Source organism: Penaeus vannamei, chromosome 42, assembly GCF_042767895.1.
Source record: "Penaeus vannamei isolate JL-2024 chromosome 42, ASM4276789v1, whole genome shotgun sequence".
Lineage (NCBI taxonomy): Eukaryota > Metazoa > Arthropoda > Malacostraca > Decapoda > Penaeidae > Penaeus > Penaeus vannamei.
The window spans coordinates 11,846,027-11,863,526 of NC_091590.1; the positions used below are offsets into that span (position 1 = coordinate 11,846,027).

The following is a 17,500-nucleotide window of genomic DNA, read 5'->3' on the forward strand; positions in this document are numbered from 1 at the left end:
AGATAAAACACGGTTCCACTGGGGTTGTGGGATACGTCGCTGTTGACGCGCGCCCCACGTTGTGTGTAAGTGGGTCAGTAGGTTAGTGTGAGAGTGACTAGACCGGGTGGTGGGTGTGTGTATGTATGAGCCGCGCGCACACGCACTCACGCACACACCCCTCCCGCCGCCACACACACACGAACACACACACGCGCACGCACGGCGGTTACCTCAGAGCTAACATAGACCCCGTTACGCTTAATGTAGGCCAGTCAGAGTTCTAACTTTCACTCTTGTTGGCGGCGCGGAGCTTGGCGGGCCCTCAGTCATCGCTTGGGAGCCAACAGTGTGTGTTGCTCACCGCCATGTGCGCTGTGTCACTCGTGTGCTCTCGCTGTGATTACTATACTACATCTTACCAGTGAACCAGTGATACCGGTCATACTCATACAGTGGCTCAGATACCTCAGTGTTAAGAATTATTATTTATTAAGAGTGGTTGTGCGATAATGCTCTCGGAGATGGAGCTACCAATTTCAGTGCAAAACTTTAACTTGTCCCCCCAGTTCGGGCAGTTAACAATCTCTGCTGCCCCCATGACAGTAGACATGAGTGGTTCGGGTGTGGGTATTGCCACAAGTGCCTTGTCACCCACGTACACACACATTAGTACGGGGGGTATTGCCAACTCAACCGTCTCTACCAACACCGTTACCAGTAATGTTACCAGTAACAACAATAACAACAACTTGTTGACCCCGACTCTAATGGACTCTGGTTTGTTCCCTGGTGTAGCCACCACCACCCTGGACTACACGTCGTTGGCCGAGCTCCCGGACACCAAGGAGGGCATCGAGGAGCTGTGTCCTGTGTGCGGGGACAAGGTGTCGGGCTACCACTATGGCCTGCTCACCTGCGAGTCCTGCAAGGGCTTCTTCAAGAGGACGGTGCAGAACAAGAAGGTGTACACCTGCGTGGCGGACCGCTCCTGCCAGATCGACAAGACGCAGAGGAAGCGGTGTCCGTACTGCCGCTTCCAGAAATGCCTCGAAGTCGGCATGAAGCTCGAAGGTAAGCATCGCTTTGCCCCGTTCGCAGGTGTCGGTGGGGCGGCGCGGAGGGCGAGCACCTGCCCCTCCGCCCGCGCCCCTGGAGGAGGACTTTCGGGTTGTGAGTGCGAGGGACTCCCCGGGGGCGACTGAGTGAGAGGTCCCCCGGGGAAAGAAAGGAGAGGGACTGCTGTGAGAGAGTGAAGAGTGCGCGTGAGGAATTTAGCATTCGGGTGGCGGTCTTTTGTTCCGAGTGGATAAGAGTGACACACTTGCGTCCCAGTAAGGTGAGGGGGCTAGTAAGAGTGACGTGATTAGCATGTTTCTGACGGGGCATAATAAGCGAGTGCCCAGAGTGAACAAAGAGTGCAAGCGACGGACGGGTGTATGTGTGTGTGTGTGAAGTGCTCGGTAGAAGAGAGAGTGATTTTCACGAAGCAAGAGTACAATAAGAGTGAGAGTTGTCAGGGAGACTTTCTAGCAATGGCTCTAGTGACTGTCAAGGGTATAAATAGCAGGGTGGAGCGTGAGTGACAAGCAAGAGTGAGGAAGATTATCATTATGTTGAGTAAGGAGTACAATGCTGACCATATGACAGAAAAAAAACATGTGAGTGAGAGTATAGATCTCAAAACAGCGGAATTTCGCATTTTGTGACGTGCAGCTAGTCTCAACAAGGATCGTGAGCTTATGCGAGCCACTATTAATTGGGAACAGAATTAACTAGCTATGACTAGCAGGAGGGAAGTGTTTTCTACGGATGTGAGTGACTTGCAGGAAAGAGTGACTGTTAAGTGTGGGTGATTTGCATGGGTTTGAGCAGCTAGCCAGCATACGTGGATAGCAAGACAGATTGAATAGCTAGTGATAGATTAGAGGACTATTTACTAGTAGTGGAGTGTCCTGAGGATATGTTCCTGAGGATGGTTAGAGAAAGTGACGATTTCACTAGCCATATATCAGGGACTAGTTGGAAGACGAGTGGCGAGTTGGAATCACTAGTTGGAATGCTAGCAAGGATGGATGGCTAGTTGGAATACGAGTGTAGAGAACGTTAGATTTTTTTTTACTGGCATAGATGATGATTTCGAAGATTTAACAGACAGGATTGTAAGTGAAAATGCGAGAGTGACCAGCTGGAATGCCATCTGCTAGCTGGCGTCTCGTTGGCTAGTATGTGATATACCAACAGGAATGCGTTTCAAATTAGCAAAAGTGTGAGTGATTGCTAGGTATGCTCTAGAGGCGAGGGAAATTTAAACAGCTATTGAAAGGGATTGTGAGCGACTAGCAAGACTAGGAAACCAGGATGCATGACGATGGCTATTAAGACTACGAGCCAAAGACAAGCACAATTTTTTTTCCTTCCCACGTCTGCCATTAGAGGCAAAAGGACTCGCAACGTGACTGCTAAGGTGGATAGAAAGCTCATCTCGATGCTTAGCCGTCTTGGAGATGTAAATCGATTCCTGATGTTCCCTCTTGAAAGACAATGCTATTCCAAGCAGTCACATTGCTTTGCTTCCTACTCCTCCTCCTTTTCCTTCTCTTTCTCCTTCTCCTCCTTTTCCTTCTTTCCCCTTCTCTTCCTCTTCTTCCTCATTTTCCTTCCCCCCCTTCTCTTCCTCCTTTACCTTCTTCTCTTCCTCCTGCTCCTTCTTTTCCTTCTCCTCCTCCACCTCCTTTTCCTTCCCCCCCCCCCTCCCTCCCCCCCCCCTCCCCCCACCTCCCCCCTTCCTCCCCTTCCCTCCCAACCTTCCTTCCCTCCTCCTCCTCCTCCTTCTCTCCCCCATTCCTCTGCCCCATATCCCCTGGCTTATGCCCCATGCCCCCCCCCCCATTTTTCTTGAGTGGGAGTCTCTCTTCATCAGGCACTGGCATCGCTTTCCTGGGTGCCTGGGTGCCTGCTTGAATATTTTCGAGGCATGACTACAGCGGTAAAGCAAAGGGGAAACTAAGTGGGGTTTTATTTTCGTTTCATTTCTCTTAGGTGACTTTTTTCCTTCCTTCTTTCCTTCTTTTCCGCGTCTCTCTCTCTCTCTTTCTCTCTCTTTCTCGTTCTCTCTCTCTCGTTCTCGCTCTCGCTCTCTCTCTCTCTCTCTCTCTCTCTCTCTCTCTCTCTCTCTCATCTCTCTCTCTCTCTCTCTCTCTCTCTCGCTCTCTCTCTCTCTCTCTCTCTCTCTCTCTCTCTCTTTCTCACTTTCTCCCTCGCTCGCCCTCTCCCCTCCCTCCCTCACACTCTTTTCCCTTACTCACACGGTCACGCATTTCTCCACTTAATCATTCTCTCCCTCTCTTCCTTCCCTCCTTCATTCCTCCCATATTTCTTTTCTCCCTTAACTCCCACTCTCTTCTCTGTGGTCTCCCTCTCCTTTCTCTTTCTCTCCCTTTCTGAACATCTCTTTCTCTCTCTCTCTCTCTCTCTCTCTCTCTCTCTCTCTTCCTCTCTCTCTCTCTCTCCTCTCTCTCTCTCTCTCTCTCTCTCTCTCTCTCTCCTCTCTCTCTCTCTCTCTCTCTCTCTCTCTCTCTCTCCTCTCTCTCTCTTACTCTCTCTCTCTCTCTCTCTCTCTCTCTACTCTCTCTCTCTCTCTCTCTCTCTCTCTCTCTCTCTCTCTCTCTCTCTCTCTCTCTCTCTCTCTCTTTCTTTCTCTCACTCTCTCTCTTAATTCCAACCTTTGGTTATTCGATCTTAATCTTGAATGATTAATATAAGGGAAATGCTAACCGCCGCCCTTGTGTGTGTGTGTGTGTGCGCCTGTGTATGCATGCGTGCGTGCTTTCGTGCGCTTGGAGTAGAGGAGCGAAGTAAACACACAAAACGAGAAAGTAGTTTTTTTTTTCTTTTTCTTTTCATCTAACCTGGCCTAATCCGCGCCTTGATAGATCGCAGCCATTAAATGTTGGTCCTCGTTTGGCTCCGAGACAGTCGCTCGGATCGAAAACGTGTTTGAATGAGTTTTAGCCGAACGTATTTCAGGTAAAACACGTTCGAAACACTATGAATCTGGCGAAACATGTTTGGGAAGCTTTGGTTCGAGTTAAATGCTTACTCTCACTTTACTACTCACCTCCTTTTCTTCTTCTTCTTCTTTTTTAAGTAAAGGGATGGTTGGTGTAATAGTTTAGATTTTTTTCTGTGTATGAGTTTATTCAATTTGTTTTGAAATATCTCTCCATTGTTTGTGTTTGTTCGCAAGGTGTTAGCATCAAGTGTTCGCTTGAAATTCCCCTTCCCTCCTTTCTCCTCCTCCCCCCCCCTCCCTCCTCCCTTCATAGGAAGGGTTTTCCTCAGAGTACGAAATGTCGAAACACTTTCGATCTCATGCTCTGTCTTTCTAATATTCCTTTCTGCCCATGTCTGTCTCTTTATGGAGCGATCGACTGATTAGCCTCTTCATCTTAGTTTAAATATTTACCTGTCTGTTATCCTCTGTAAGGGGGTATTCTCGAAGCGGGGGATATGGGGAGGGGGGGGGGCAGCGTTCCTTCACGCTTGTGTTGTTCTTGTGCATGGCATGACTGGGGTGGGATGGGAAGGAGCTGCGCGGTGAAGATGCATGCTTGACCCACATTGCCCTGGCTAGAAGATGGGCGGCAGCTGTAGTCCCTTCCCGTGGGAGGCCGCCCCTGTCCTTCTGTCCTGGCCCCCTGTCCTGGGTCTCTGTCATGGGGAACTGGCATGGCTCTCTGTCGTAGGATTCATTGGCCCTCTGCCTTGGCCTCCTGTCTTGACCCGCTGTTCAGGTCCTCTTTCTGCCCTGGGCTTCTGCCATGGCTCTCTGTCCTAGCATTCATTGGCCCTCTATCTTGGCCTTCTGTCTTGACCCTCTATTCAAGCCCTTCCTCTGTCCTGGCTCTCTGTTCTGGCCATCTGCCCTGGCCCTCTGTCCTAGCACTCGTTGACCTACTGTCTTCTGCCTTCGCTCTCCTGTTCCTCTCGACGTCTCTGTGACTTCACTTTGTCCCTCTTCTTGTTTCCCTCCGCTCTGTCCCTTTGATCCGGCCCTTCGCGTTTCCCTTTGCTCTTCCCGTTTTCCTTGTCGCTCTTGTCTGTCTCTCGTCTGCCTTGCCCGACTCTGTTTGGTCCCCCTATACTGGTCCTCTGTTTCCCCCTTCTGGCTTGCCCCTTGCTCCGTTCCTTTTGCTCGTCTCCGCCTTGCCTTATCCCTCTGCCTTGCCCTTCTTCCTCGTTCCTCTTCCTGCCCCTGTGCCCCCTCGATCTACCTCTCTCCTTTGCCATTTCTTCAGGTGCCTCGTCTCTCTGCCTTGCCCCTTTACCCTTTCCATCTTTCTTGTGTCTCTGCCTTGTCCCTTTGCCCTATCTCTCTGCTTTTTCCCTCTTTCTTGTCCCTTTGCCCCTTCCCTTTGCCCTTCCTCCATCTGCCTTGCCCTTTTACCCTTTCCCTCTTTCTTGTCCCTTTGCCCAATCCCTCTGCCTCTCTCCCCTTTGCCCTTCCTCCATCCGCCTCCTCTTTTATCAGCCCTAATACTCGAGCCTCGCAGTGTGTGATCTTGTAATCTTCAGTGTTTCCTAGTAAGGGAGAGCTTGGCGTTTTGCTCATTGCCAAGAAGTGGTTGTCATTAATGAGGTTAATGACTGCGCTGATACACAAGACAAGAAGGTAATCTCCCATAGAGGTGCGAGAGTGGCGCCGCAATTTGGCATACATCGCCGTCAATATGCCCGTGATTGGCACTCTGATTGGCCCTCCAGGAAAACTTGCTCCCTCGTTACGCTGGATTCATAATATTTGGGAAAGCATGTCGACTATTTCCTAAGGGCGGGAGGGAGGGGGATGTGGCATAACAATTATTTTCTCGACGGAAGAATAAGTGTGAAAAAAGAAGTTAAAAGAAAGAACGTTGAACCTTATACTGAACAGGATCTGCGGAGGTTGGGTTACTTTGGGGTTCGAGGGATTCGTTGCTTTAGTACAGTAGTGGGAGCTTGAAGGATTTCATTCTTGGCTCTTGTTCATCATTTAATGGGACTAAGATTTTAAAGGAGAGAGAAAGAAAAAGAGAGAAAGAGAGAGAGGGACAGAGACAGAGAGAGACAGACAGACAGACAGACAGATGAAGAATTTAGGTAAACTTTTATTATATTTCGTACAAAGGGCTTTCCCAGAGAATTTCGAATGATGCTAATAATTTCCTCTCCTCCCGCCCCCTTTCCTTTAGGATCTGAACGAAGCCTCTCGTACGAAAATAGTCAACGTTCCCCACTCATTCTTGACGTAACTCGTATCAAGACTCTAAGACGATGACGGTGTTATCATCAAGCGCTGGATTACGTCTCATGTAAGAAGGGCTTTTTTTCATTATCTTCGGAATAACAAATAAAACATGTTCTGGGAGACGTGACTGAAGCGGCGAGGGAGGTGAACGAGGAGCGGGGGACGGCGCGCGCCAGACACAAATCCCGGGTCCTTATTGGTGATATCTTGACTTCGATGGCGGAGTATTTTTTTATCATTGGATTAATATTCGCTCCTCTGATGATTATTTGTTTTTGTTTTTTTTATTTACGTAAAGATATATTAGGATGGCTGGTTTTGATATCAGGTAATTCCGTGGTTGTTGTCTTTTTAATGAGAATAATTCCCAAAGTTAATGAATTCACCCAGGGATCCGAACGATGACGTCGGAAGACTTCGGCTTTCCCTTTCCATGATTCGTTCAGACGTTTATTTATTTTTCTCTCTCCATGCATATCTTTCCCTCCAAATAAAAAGCAAACAAGCTAATTATTCCTTTAAAAAATAGACCTAACTCCAAAAGAAGGAAAGAAGAGAGAAAACAAAGAAGCAGCACTTTTAAGAAGTTTAGACGTCTCCGTAATGGGACGGAAAGAAGGAGCGTGTTGAGCAGTGTGAGGCCGAGAGACGACTGAGGGGGGCAGGAAGGTGGTGGGCGGGCGGGTGCGGTTGCGGGCGGGCTGGGGGGGGCAGTGGTGGTACCCGCACCCAAACCCACCTTTTCACTTTCAGTCTAAACTAACACCGCCTCGCATGGGAAATGTTTACGCGCGGTCGACACACAGAGGCCCCGGGTTTGACCAACGCTTGGCTTTAGGCCTTAGCGAGGATTACCACTTTCGGGGGCGTGTCTTTGGGGCGTGTCTTGGTCTCGCGTTCTCGGGGATGTTTGTGGGGAGAGAGAGGGAGGGAGAGGGAGGGGGAGAGGGTGAATGGGGGGAAGGGGTAGGGGGTCGTGGGGAAAACCTCGCTTATTGTTAATAATGAAGTATTAGATTAGGGGTTTGTGTATGCGGGCGGGTGTCGGGAGCTTGGGGGGGGGGGTAGATTATGTCTAAAGGGTATGGGGATGTTTTGTGTGTGTGTGTGTGTGTGTGTGTGTGTGTGTGTGTGTGTAAAGAAGTGTGATGTAACCTGGATCTGTGAACAAAACTGCACATGCATAATAAGGCATTTTGGAGCGTTCGCTCAATGCAGTAATGACTCGTGTCACTCTCTTTTTCCTCTTTCTGTTCTCTTTTCCTTTTTCCTTCTATCTCTCTCTCTCTCTCTCTCTCTCTCTCTCTCTCTCTCTCTCTCTCTGTCTCTCTCTCTCTCTCTCTCTCTCTCTCTCTCTCTCTCTCTCCCCCCATCAGACAGCTCATGAGATTAAGATAAATGTCATGGGGCAGCATTGACAGAGAGAGTGAGTGACAGAGAGAGAGAGAGAGAAGAGAAGAGAATAGAAGAGAGAAGAGAGAGTTGGATTAAGGGAGTTGCTCAACCTGTATAGTAAACGATGGTGTAATATTTATCCATTGCTTGAGGTTTAGATAAGTGTGTTTGGGAAATGTATGCTGAGGTGTTCATAAAAAAAAATGTCTTTTGAAGCATGATTGGGGCCTTGAACAGACACCTGTGTATTGTAGGTGATCATTATTTGTTCAACACAATTTTTTTTGTTTTGTTTTGTATTTTTCTTCGGTATTTTGCTTATTTTACACGAGTATACCCTAATCTTCTTTGTTTTATAGCATGGTGGCATATGACTCACCCAGCCATCTACAAATGTGTTCTAAATATGACCTCGCATTGTTTATTATCTTTATTTGGTTGTTTCTCATCTCGTTCTGTCTTTGTCTTACTCTCTGTCTGTCTATTTTTTTTTCTCTCTCTCTCTCTCTCATTCATTTTTTTCCTTCTTTCCTCCTCTTCCTGTTGTCGTTTTGTTTATTTATTTGTGCTTAATTTATTAGCCTTGTTTCTCTTTCGTCTTTCCTTTACAAATAGGGGTGTACCCTGTCCACTCTTCCCCCTCCCTACCCCATCCTTCTTTCTCCCTGTTCCCTCCCTATCCCTTCTTCCCTTCCCCCTTCCTTCTCCCTTTCCCTGTCCCCTTCCCCATCACTTCCCCATCCCTTCCCCATCCCTTCCCCCCTCCTCCCATTCCCTGTCCCTTCCCCTCCTCCCTTTCCTTGTCCCTTCCTACCCTCCCTTTCCCTGTCCCCCCTTCTCCCTTTCCTTGTCCCCTCCTTCCTGTCCCCCCTCCCCCCCTCCCTCCCTATCCTTACTCGCTCCAGATTCCTTATCTTGGCCCATATCTTCGGATGCCGTTGTCGATCCTTGTGTATCCGGGCTCTCCTCCTCCTCGGCTCTGCTCTCCTCGTCTGCCGTGCTGGAAGGGCTTACGTGGTTTGTGTGTGTGTGTGTGTGTGTGTGTGTGTGTGTGTGTGTGTGTGTGTGTGTGTGTGTGTGTGTGTGTGTGTGTGTGTGTGTCTTTCGCTGGCTGGCTCTGTTGTTTCTCTTGTTTCTCTCTCTCTCTCTCTCTCTCTCTCTCTCTCTCTCTCTCTCTCTCTCTCTCTCTCTCTCTCTCTCTCTCTCTCTCTCTCTCTCTCTCTCTCTCTCTCTCTCCCTCTCTCTCTCTCTCTCTCTCTCTCTCTCTCTCTCTCTCTCTCTCTCTCTCTCTCTCTCTCTCTCTCTCTCTCTCTCTCTCTCTCTCTCTCTCTCTCTCTCTCCCTCTCTCTCCTCTCTCTCCTCTCTCTCCTCTCTCTCCTTCCTCCCTCCTTCCTCCCTCCTTCCTCCTTCCTTCCCTCCCTCCCTCCTTCCCTCCTTCCTTCCCTCCTTCCCTTAATGCTATTCACGTTAATTTCTGGCATCGCTTGAGCGCTTTTTCCAGAGAGGAATCACTACGTATGTTGATGTTTTTTTCTTTCTTTTTTTTTGTCTCTCGTTTTTTTTTTCTCTTTCTCTCTTCTCCCGCGGGTTAACCTACTTTGCCCGCCTTCTCTTCGCTCATGACCTCATTTCGGTTCATCTTGCTTTTATTTCTGGTTTTCTTTCTATTCTTCCAACCCCTTTTTTCCTTCTTTTTTTCAGTTTGTTCTTTAATGGTAATTCTTAGATCTTCCATTGTTTTGTTTTGTTTCGTTTTTTTGTTTGTGTCGTTTGGAATAGGGTGGGTGGAAGGGCGAAAGGAGGAAGGGAGGGAGGGAAGAAGGAAAGAAGGGAAAGAAAAGAAGGAAGAGAGGGAGGAAGAAAGAACGACGGACGGAGGGTAGAATGGAGGGAAGACAGAAGCAAAGTTGAATGAAAGGTAAGGAGAGAGGGAAGGGAGGGAGGGAGGGGAGATAGGGAGGGGAAGGTATTTAACGTGTGATATAGAATAATCGTCCTTCATGCTCTCGCTTCACGATTGTGGTGCAACCTCTCCTCCCGCGCGCCACTTTCCCCTCCCCTCCCCTCCCCTGCTTTCCCCTCCCCTCCCCTCCCCTCCGCCCATTTTCCTCCCCCGTCCCACGTTTCCCCTCTCCCGTCCGCTCTCCTCTTTTCTCTCTTATCTCCTTTTCTTTCCTCTCTTCTCCTCTTTTCCTCTCCTCTGCTCCCCTCCAATCCCCTGCTTTCCCCTGCCTTCCCCGACTTTCCCCTCCTCTCCTCTCCTTTCCCCTCCTTTCCTCTCCCGAAGGAATGGTTGGAAACTGTATTGATAAAGTGAATGAAAGACAGATAATAAATGGAATGAATGGAGAAGAATCAAGAGTCCCAAAGGAACGAAGTGAACGAAGTGAACGAAGTGAATGAAGTGAATGAAGAAGGGTTGGAGGCCGAGCAAATGTAGGTCGCCGGGAGTAGCGGCGGGGTGACACCTCCTCCTCCTCCTCCTCTTCTCCATCGATCGACGGGACTTCGAAGGGCAGCAGCAGCCGTGGGGGAGGGGGAGAGGGAGGTAGGGGGGAGGGAGGTGGTGGGGGAGGAGAGGGAGGTTGGGAGGTGGTGGGGGAGGAGAGGGAGGTAGGGAGGAGGGAGGTGGTGTGGGAGGAGAGGGAGGGAGGAGGGAGGTGGTGTGGGAGGAGAGGGAGGGAGGAGGGAGGTGGTGTGGGAGGAGAGGGGAGGGAGGTGGTGGAGGAGGTGGTGTGGGAGGAAGGGAGTGAGGGAGGATGGGAAGGGAAAGGGGAAGGAGGGATGAGAAGGAGATGAGAAGAAAGAGGGGAAAAATGAGAAGGGGGCAAAGACGAAGGTAATTATAACCGCAGAAAAGGGGAAACGGCTTGCGAGAGGGGAAACCCACCTCGCCACCTGCTATGGGGGGGAAGGGACGGTTGCGAGGGAGGGGAAAAGTAGGCCGAGCTCCCTGCTAGGAAACCGAAGGACGAGGGGAAGGGGGGCAGGAGACGGCAGAGAGAGGGGGAAAGGAGGGGGGAGGGGGGCAGGAGACGTCAGAGAGGGGCAAGGAGGGGGGGAGGGGGGCAGGAGACGGCAGAGAGAGGGGAAAATGGTACGTCAGCTTAGCACCAAAGATGAGTGGGAAGGCTAGACGAGGGGAAATGACTTGTAGAAGGCGAAGGAGGAGGAGGAGGAGGAAGAGAAAAAAACAAGAAATTAAATTACTGTCTTTAACTGTGTTGCGGAGATGGTACGGTTAGACGGTCGTAGTTTATTTGATTATTGTTTTATTTATGTTTGTTTTATGACATCTGATTGGACTGGATTTGTGTATTTATTTCATCTGTTTATTTTCATTTTGTTTTTGTTTTTTCACAGTAGCATTAGCAACAATTTATACTTAGTTTTTATTGAATTTCACAGGAAACTGTTTATGTATTTTATTGTTTACCTCCCAATGTTAGTTATTATTATCATCATTATGATCATCATCGTTATCATCATCATCATCATCACCATCATCATCATCATCATTATCATCATTATCATCATCATCATCATCATCATCATCATCATCATCATCATCATCATCATCTAGGTATTTTGGTATTCATAATTGGTGTTTTATTTTTATTTATTTATTTATTTATTTTTAGTGTTTTATCCAAAATTCTTACACTTTATCCCGGATTTCTAAAGTATCCCATGCACGATCTCGGTCCGCGTGCCACCCCACCCCCACCACCCCCCACACTTGACCCCCCGTGGCCAGACTGTGCCTATGTAGGCCTACGGACACACACTCACACCGGCATCGACGCCCTTAGCCAAGTGGGTCAGCGGAGGCACCCGGCGCTCTTGTGTTCAGACTTGTTCAGGGTACGATCGAGGCCTATCTCTTGGCCCATTTCTGGAACGGACTTGCGGACGGTGCGGAGGCTGGGGAAGGCGGAGGCTGGGGAAAGGGGGGGAGGGGTGGTTCTCCTTTTCTTCCTGTTTTTTATTTTGTGTTATTTTTGCTGTTGTGGAAGGTTGACGGTCATGATGTCATGGGTTGAAGTGGGGTAAGGGGAGGAAGGGGGGAAGGGAAACAGCCGAGAGGGACGAGAGAAGAGCCAAGACGGAAGAGGGAACAGCCGAGAGAGACGAGGAGACAGCCGAGAGGGACGAGAGGAGAGCCGAGAGGGACGAGAGAAGAGCCAAGACGGAAGAGGAGACAGCCGAGAGAGACGAGGAGACAGCCGAGAGGGACGAGAGGAGAGCCGAGTGGGACGAGGGGAGAAATGCAGGGATGATGACAGACGCGTTATGCTCGAGCTGCGCTGTCCCAAGGCGGGTGAAAGTCTCCTCGAACTGTTGCTAAGGTCCGCCTCGTCTCGATCGCCGTCGGCTGCTCTTGTCAGCTCTTTTGTCGTCTTTGTCGGCGTCGTCGTAGGTGTCGTTGTTGTTGTTGTTGCTGTCGACGTCGTCCTTGTCATCGTCGTTGTTGTTATCGACGTCTTTATCGGCGTCGTTGTTGTTTTTGTTTTGCCGTTGTCGTTATCATTGTTGTTGGCGGTGCGGTGTAGTTTCAGTTGTTGTTGGTCGTTTTTTCACTTCATTGTCTTCGTGTATGGGCGGAAGATCCACCACGGGGGAGGGGAGGGAGGAAGGGGAGAGAGGGAGAGGTGAATACCTCCAGTTTTCTTTCCTTTCTTTCTTTCTTTTCTCTTTTCTCGAGAAAGGGGGAGTGGAGAGGATCCGATCGAGGCATGTTTTCCCCTTTTTTTTCATCCTATTCTTAGTGGAAGCTCTTTGTCGTACCTGGAGGAGGAGACTCTTTCACAAGTTAACTCTCCGGCATTCTAGGTAAGTTCCTAATGTCCATTACGGGAAAACTGACACTTATTTGCTCGGGTAACGTCAGTACGCGAAGACTGGGAATAGAAGAGCACGAGCATGTATTATTACGTCGTTATGCCTGGCTATTTACGTTGTCCATTACGTTGTCGAGATCGTCTATACGCGGGGGGGAGGGGGGATGGGGGATGGAAAGAGAGAAGTAATACAATATTTGAATTATTTGTATCCTCTTTATTCGTATCGTCCTCATTCTTAGAAAATACAAAGAATATGGCGCAGCGTCCCACGTCTTTTTTGTCTGTTTGTCCTCAGCGGATTACCGAAGAGGGCGGCATATGTATATGTATTTACGTATCGTCTTTACACTCACTTCGTTACGAGGAGGAGGGAGAGGAGCGGAAGAGGGATGGGCTGAAGAAAGAATTAAAAAGGAGGAGAGGAATGGGAGGGAGAAGAGGGAGGGGGTGATAAAGGGGAGGGATGGAGGAGGAGAAGAGGAAGGAGGAGAGAATTAAAAAGAGAGGAAAAGGAAAGGGAGAAGAAGAGGAGAGGGGGGGGGAGAGGAGGAGAGAAAGGAGGGCAATGAAGGAGAGAAGAAAGGAAGAAGAGACGGGGGAGGGGGAGGAGTAAAAGGCAAATAGAGAAGTGCAGAATAGGGAAAGGGAGGAGGGAGGGGCTAGTAAAGGAGAGAGAAAGGGGTATGGAGTATGATATATAGAAGGGGTGCGGGGAGGGAGGGAGGAGGAGTAGAGACGATAGAGAAGCAAGAGGATGGGGAGTACAAAATGGGGAAGAGAGAGAGAGAGAGAGAGAGAGAGAGAGAGAGAGAGAGAGAGAGAGAGAGAGAGAGAGAGAGAGAGAGAGAGAGAGAGAGAGAGAGAGGGAGGGTAGAAGGAGAGGGAGAGGGAGAGCGGAAGGGAGGAGGGAGGGTGGTCTGCCCAGGGTGGGGCCGCCTCGACTCAACCACTGACAAAAGGTGAAAGTGGCGGCTTGTGGAAAGATGGCGGACGAGCGACACTGGCGAAGAAAGGCCAGTTGTTGTTTTTCTTTCATTTTCTTTTCTTTTCTTTATGTAATGGAGTCATTTTTTGGAGCAGCTCATTAAAATTCCTGTGGTAGCATGAGCTAGTATTTTTTGTCGTATCGTATTTTAGACTCTTTTATGAACCAAAATATAAGAAAAAAATATGCTCTCCTATAATATATATTGAAAAGGATTATAGTCAAACTCTACCGATCTGGAATAAGGATCTGGATGATTCGGAGATCAAGATGAAATCCTTAATCAATATGTTAATTCGATTCTGCAGACTCGCTTCGTCCTCTTAGAATGCAGTAAAAATGTAAACAAATGCAAGTCTCGGCAAGTCCTTTGTCTCAACCTCTATACTTTCCTCTGTGATTTGGACTTTATATATATATATATTTTCTTTTTATATCTGCACAGTTCAGAGAGCAGAGAAAATGTGTTATAGATGAATTATCATCTTTTTAAGGTTACCGTGTTCACCTGCTGTAAAGGCGTTCTAGTTCGAAGCAGTAGGTACTCGTTAGCGAGTATATTATTTTTAGACTTGCTTTGCATTCGTCCGAGCTTGAGTGCGGTTGCGAAATGTGCATTACCTTTATAATCTGTCCGATTCCTGCCCGATCATTTTTTTGGGATTATGATTCGGGCTTTTTTAGCAGAGCGTGGGAAAATGGGGCTTGGTTTGTGAGTGTGTGGGTGACGTTGGGTGGTGTACGAAGGGGGTGTCAAAATCCTGTTTTGTTCTTTTTTTCTGATTTGTGTTGTTCATTCCGCTCGGCTTGGCTTGCACACGGGGTGGTCTCCTTCTGCAGTCTCTGCTGAAGAGGGATCCAGCTAACAGATAGCTGCTACAGACGATGATAAAGGAAGAGGAGGAGAAGGAGAAAGGGATGGAAAAGAAGAAAAATAAAAAGGAGGGGGAGAAAGAGAAGGAGAAGGGGAAGACCCCACTGTGAATGACCCCCCCCCACTTCTCTACCTTCAGGACTACCCCCACTTCCCTCCCTTCTACCTCCCCCCTCCTGTAGTGATTATACCCCCCCGAGGTAAAGAGCCTCCGACAGCACCCAGTTTCTATTTTCACCTAAAATCTTACCTCGCCCACAACAACCAGTGTGTGCCCTTACTAGCTGGATAACACACACACACACACACACACACATACACACACACACACACACACACACACACACACACACACACACACACACACACACACACACACACACACACACACACACACTGCTAATGATGATGATGATGCTGATGATGACAATAATGAGGAAAAGGAGGAGGAGGAGGAGAAAGAGGAAGAAAAAAAAAAAAAAAAAAAAAAAGAAGAAAGAGGAAGAGAGTAAGAAGATGAAGATGAGTTGGGAGGATGTGGGCATCGTGAAAGTTCTCTCGAGATTCGTTCATTTCGAATTACCCGCGTCTTGGAGGAGTTCTTCGTGGGCCTTTCTCTCTCGAGGGGACTGCGGATCGGGATTAGGTATTGGGGGAAGGGGGGAAGGGTCTTGGCTAGCTGCTAGGACGGATGAGAGAGGTCTTTGCTAGTTAGTAGAGTGGGGGAATGGTCTTTGCTAGTTACTAGAGGGGGAATGGTCTTTGCTAGTTACTAAGGAGGTGGGGGGGGGGAAGGGTCTTGGCTAGCTACTAGGACGGATGAGAGAGGTCTTTGCTAGTTAGTAGAGTGGGGGGAATGGTCTTTGCTAGTTACTAGAGGTGGGGTGGGGAGTGTCTTCGGATGAGAGAGGTTTTTTACTAGTTACAAAAGAGGGGGAGGGGGGAAGGGTCTTGGCTAGCTCCTAGGACGGACAAGAGAAGTCTTTGCTAGTTACTAGAGGTGGGGGGAAGGGTCTTGGCTAGCTGGTAGGACGATGGGGGAGGTCTTTGCTAGTGTCTGGAAAGGGAGAAGAGAGAGAAGGAGAGGAGGAAGAGAAAGAGGAATTGAATAACGAAGGGGAAGGAAGAGTAGGAGAGACATATGGGGAAGGAAGAGAAGCTAAAGAAGAGGGTAGAGAGAGAGAGAGAGAGAGAGAGAGAGAGAGAGAGAGAGAGAGAGAGAGAGAGAGAGAGAGAGAGAGAGAGAGAGAGGGAGGGAGGGAGGGAGGGAGGGAGGGGGGAAGATGAAGGGGAGGAAGAAGGAAGAGAAGGCAGGAAAAGAGGGGAAGAAGAGTAAGAGGGAAAACAAAGAGGAAGCAAGAGGACTGATAAGCAGAGGAAGAGAGAAAAAGAGAGGGAGGAGGAGAGGGAAGAGGAGAAGAAGGCAGGTGGAAGTGAATGGGTCGGGTGAGTGGACGGGCAGGTTTTAGAAGGTTCACGAGAGTAGGTGATGTAGTTATTTCGGCAAGGGGTTTGGCAGGTGTGGCTTGGTCGGGAGGGTAGTTGGTCGGGTCGGGGGAGTTGTTGGCGGTCGGGTTGGGTAGTTGGTCGGGTCGGGGAGTCGAAGTTGGTGGCGATGGGTCGTTGGGTGGGGTCGGGATGGGTCGTTTCGTCGGGTTAGGGTCGTTTGCCCGAGTCGGGTAGGGTAGTTTGGTCGGCTGAGTCGTTAGTGTGATCGGGGAGTCGGTCGGGATGCGATCGAATAGGTCGGGAAGATCGGTTCGTAGGTCGGGTTCTGAGGCAGAGGACTGAGAACGTGTCCGTAGTCGGGTAGGGTTAGATGCCGCAGAGTGGTAGTTTGGTGTGTTTTAAACCTGGTATTTGGACAGGTAATTAGAGTGGTAATAAGAGTGGTAGTTGGGCAGGTGATACGGCAGGTGCTCTGGGGGAGAAGAGGAGTGTGACGTTGGTATTTTAAGGCTGTTTCCTTATATGGACCCGTGGGACTCCTAGGTGATGTGTTCACCTTTTTCTCTCTTCTTCCCTTCACCTAAAGACTATCACTGTCACCTTAGTCTTGCTGGTCGTAGCTTAGGGTCGTCTGAAACTGTCGCTGAGGTTCCGTGGGTTAATCTCTCTTCCTAAATCATTGTGGAAGGGAAACGGTCGGGTTTTTTTCGGTCTGTTTGTTTATCTCTCTTTCACTCTCTGTTCTTCAGGCTCGCTTCCACTCTCTATTCTTCTATCTCTTTCTCTCTTTCACTCTCTTGTTTATTTCTTTCTCACTCCCTCCCTCTTCTCTCCCTCTCCTCTCCTCTCCCTCCCATCTCTCCTCTCCTCTCCTCTCCCTACTCTCCCTCCCTCCTACCATCTCTCCCTCCCCATCATTTCTCTCCTTCCTTCCCTCCCCCCCTCTCTCTCTCTCCCTTTCCCTCATTATCTCTGCTTTTATTCCTTTTTCGGTCACAAGGAAAGTAAGGAATGCGCTTTCCATACTTCGCTTGTCTCTTGTGTCCACACCGTGCGTCCCACTCGGGAAAGATTGCGTCATCACCGGCTGTCTTTTGCTTTCGTTCGTCTTTTTGTTTTTTGTGTTTCTTTGCTGTTGTTGTTTTCTTTACACTGTTTCGCATTTCTTTTCTTCTGTCAGTACTGTTTCTTTTGCTTTTTGTGCTTCCTCTTCTTTTTCTTTTTCTTTCTCTTCTTCTTCCTCGTCTTCCTTCTTCCTTCTTCTTTTCCCTATTCCTCTTCTTCTTCTTCTTCTTGTTCTATCTCTTCTTCTGCCATCATTACCACCGCTACCACAACCACCACCATTACCGTCGTCACCCCCCCCCCCCTCCCCTTGCTCGAAGAATGCTCTCAAAGAGGATAATGTTTAGGGTGAATTCCGACTCTCTTGCTCCTTCTTTAGCGTCACTGATGCCTTGATATCCTCCTTTTTCCCTATCTCTTCTATCCTCTTTTTTTCCTCCTTTTAACCATTTCTTTCTACATTCCTCTTCCTTTTTTTTTTTTTTCTTCCCTCTCGTCTTACACTCTTTTTTCTCCCGTCTCATCTTGCTCCTTTCTCTCTCTCTCTCTCTCTCTCTCTCTCTCTCTCTCTCTCTCTCTCTCTCTCTCTCTCTCTCTCTCTCTCTGTCTCTCTCTCTTCT

The 17,500-nt window shown here is 48.9% G+C and overlaps 1 protein-coding gene across 3 annotated transcripts in view; it reads left to right on the forward strand.

Moving 5' to 3' along the window:
- Window positions 1–17,500, forward strand: part of LOC113828208 (nuclear hormone receptor FTZ-F1) — a 176,293-nt gene that overhangs the window by 102,245 nt on the left and 56,548 nt on the right. For 2 of the 3 annotated variants that reach the window (XM_027381136.2, XM_070118647.1), the window contains exon 1: window positions 90–1,053. In XM_027381136.2, coding sequence (XP_027236937.1) covers window positions 492–1,053 — 562 coding nt within the window. In that variant the 5' untranslated portion in view covers window positions 90–491. Of the gene's footprint in view, window positions 1–89; window positions 1,054–17,500 lie in introns of those variants that run through there. The other variant, XM_070118648.1, reaches the window with a different exon arrangement.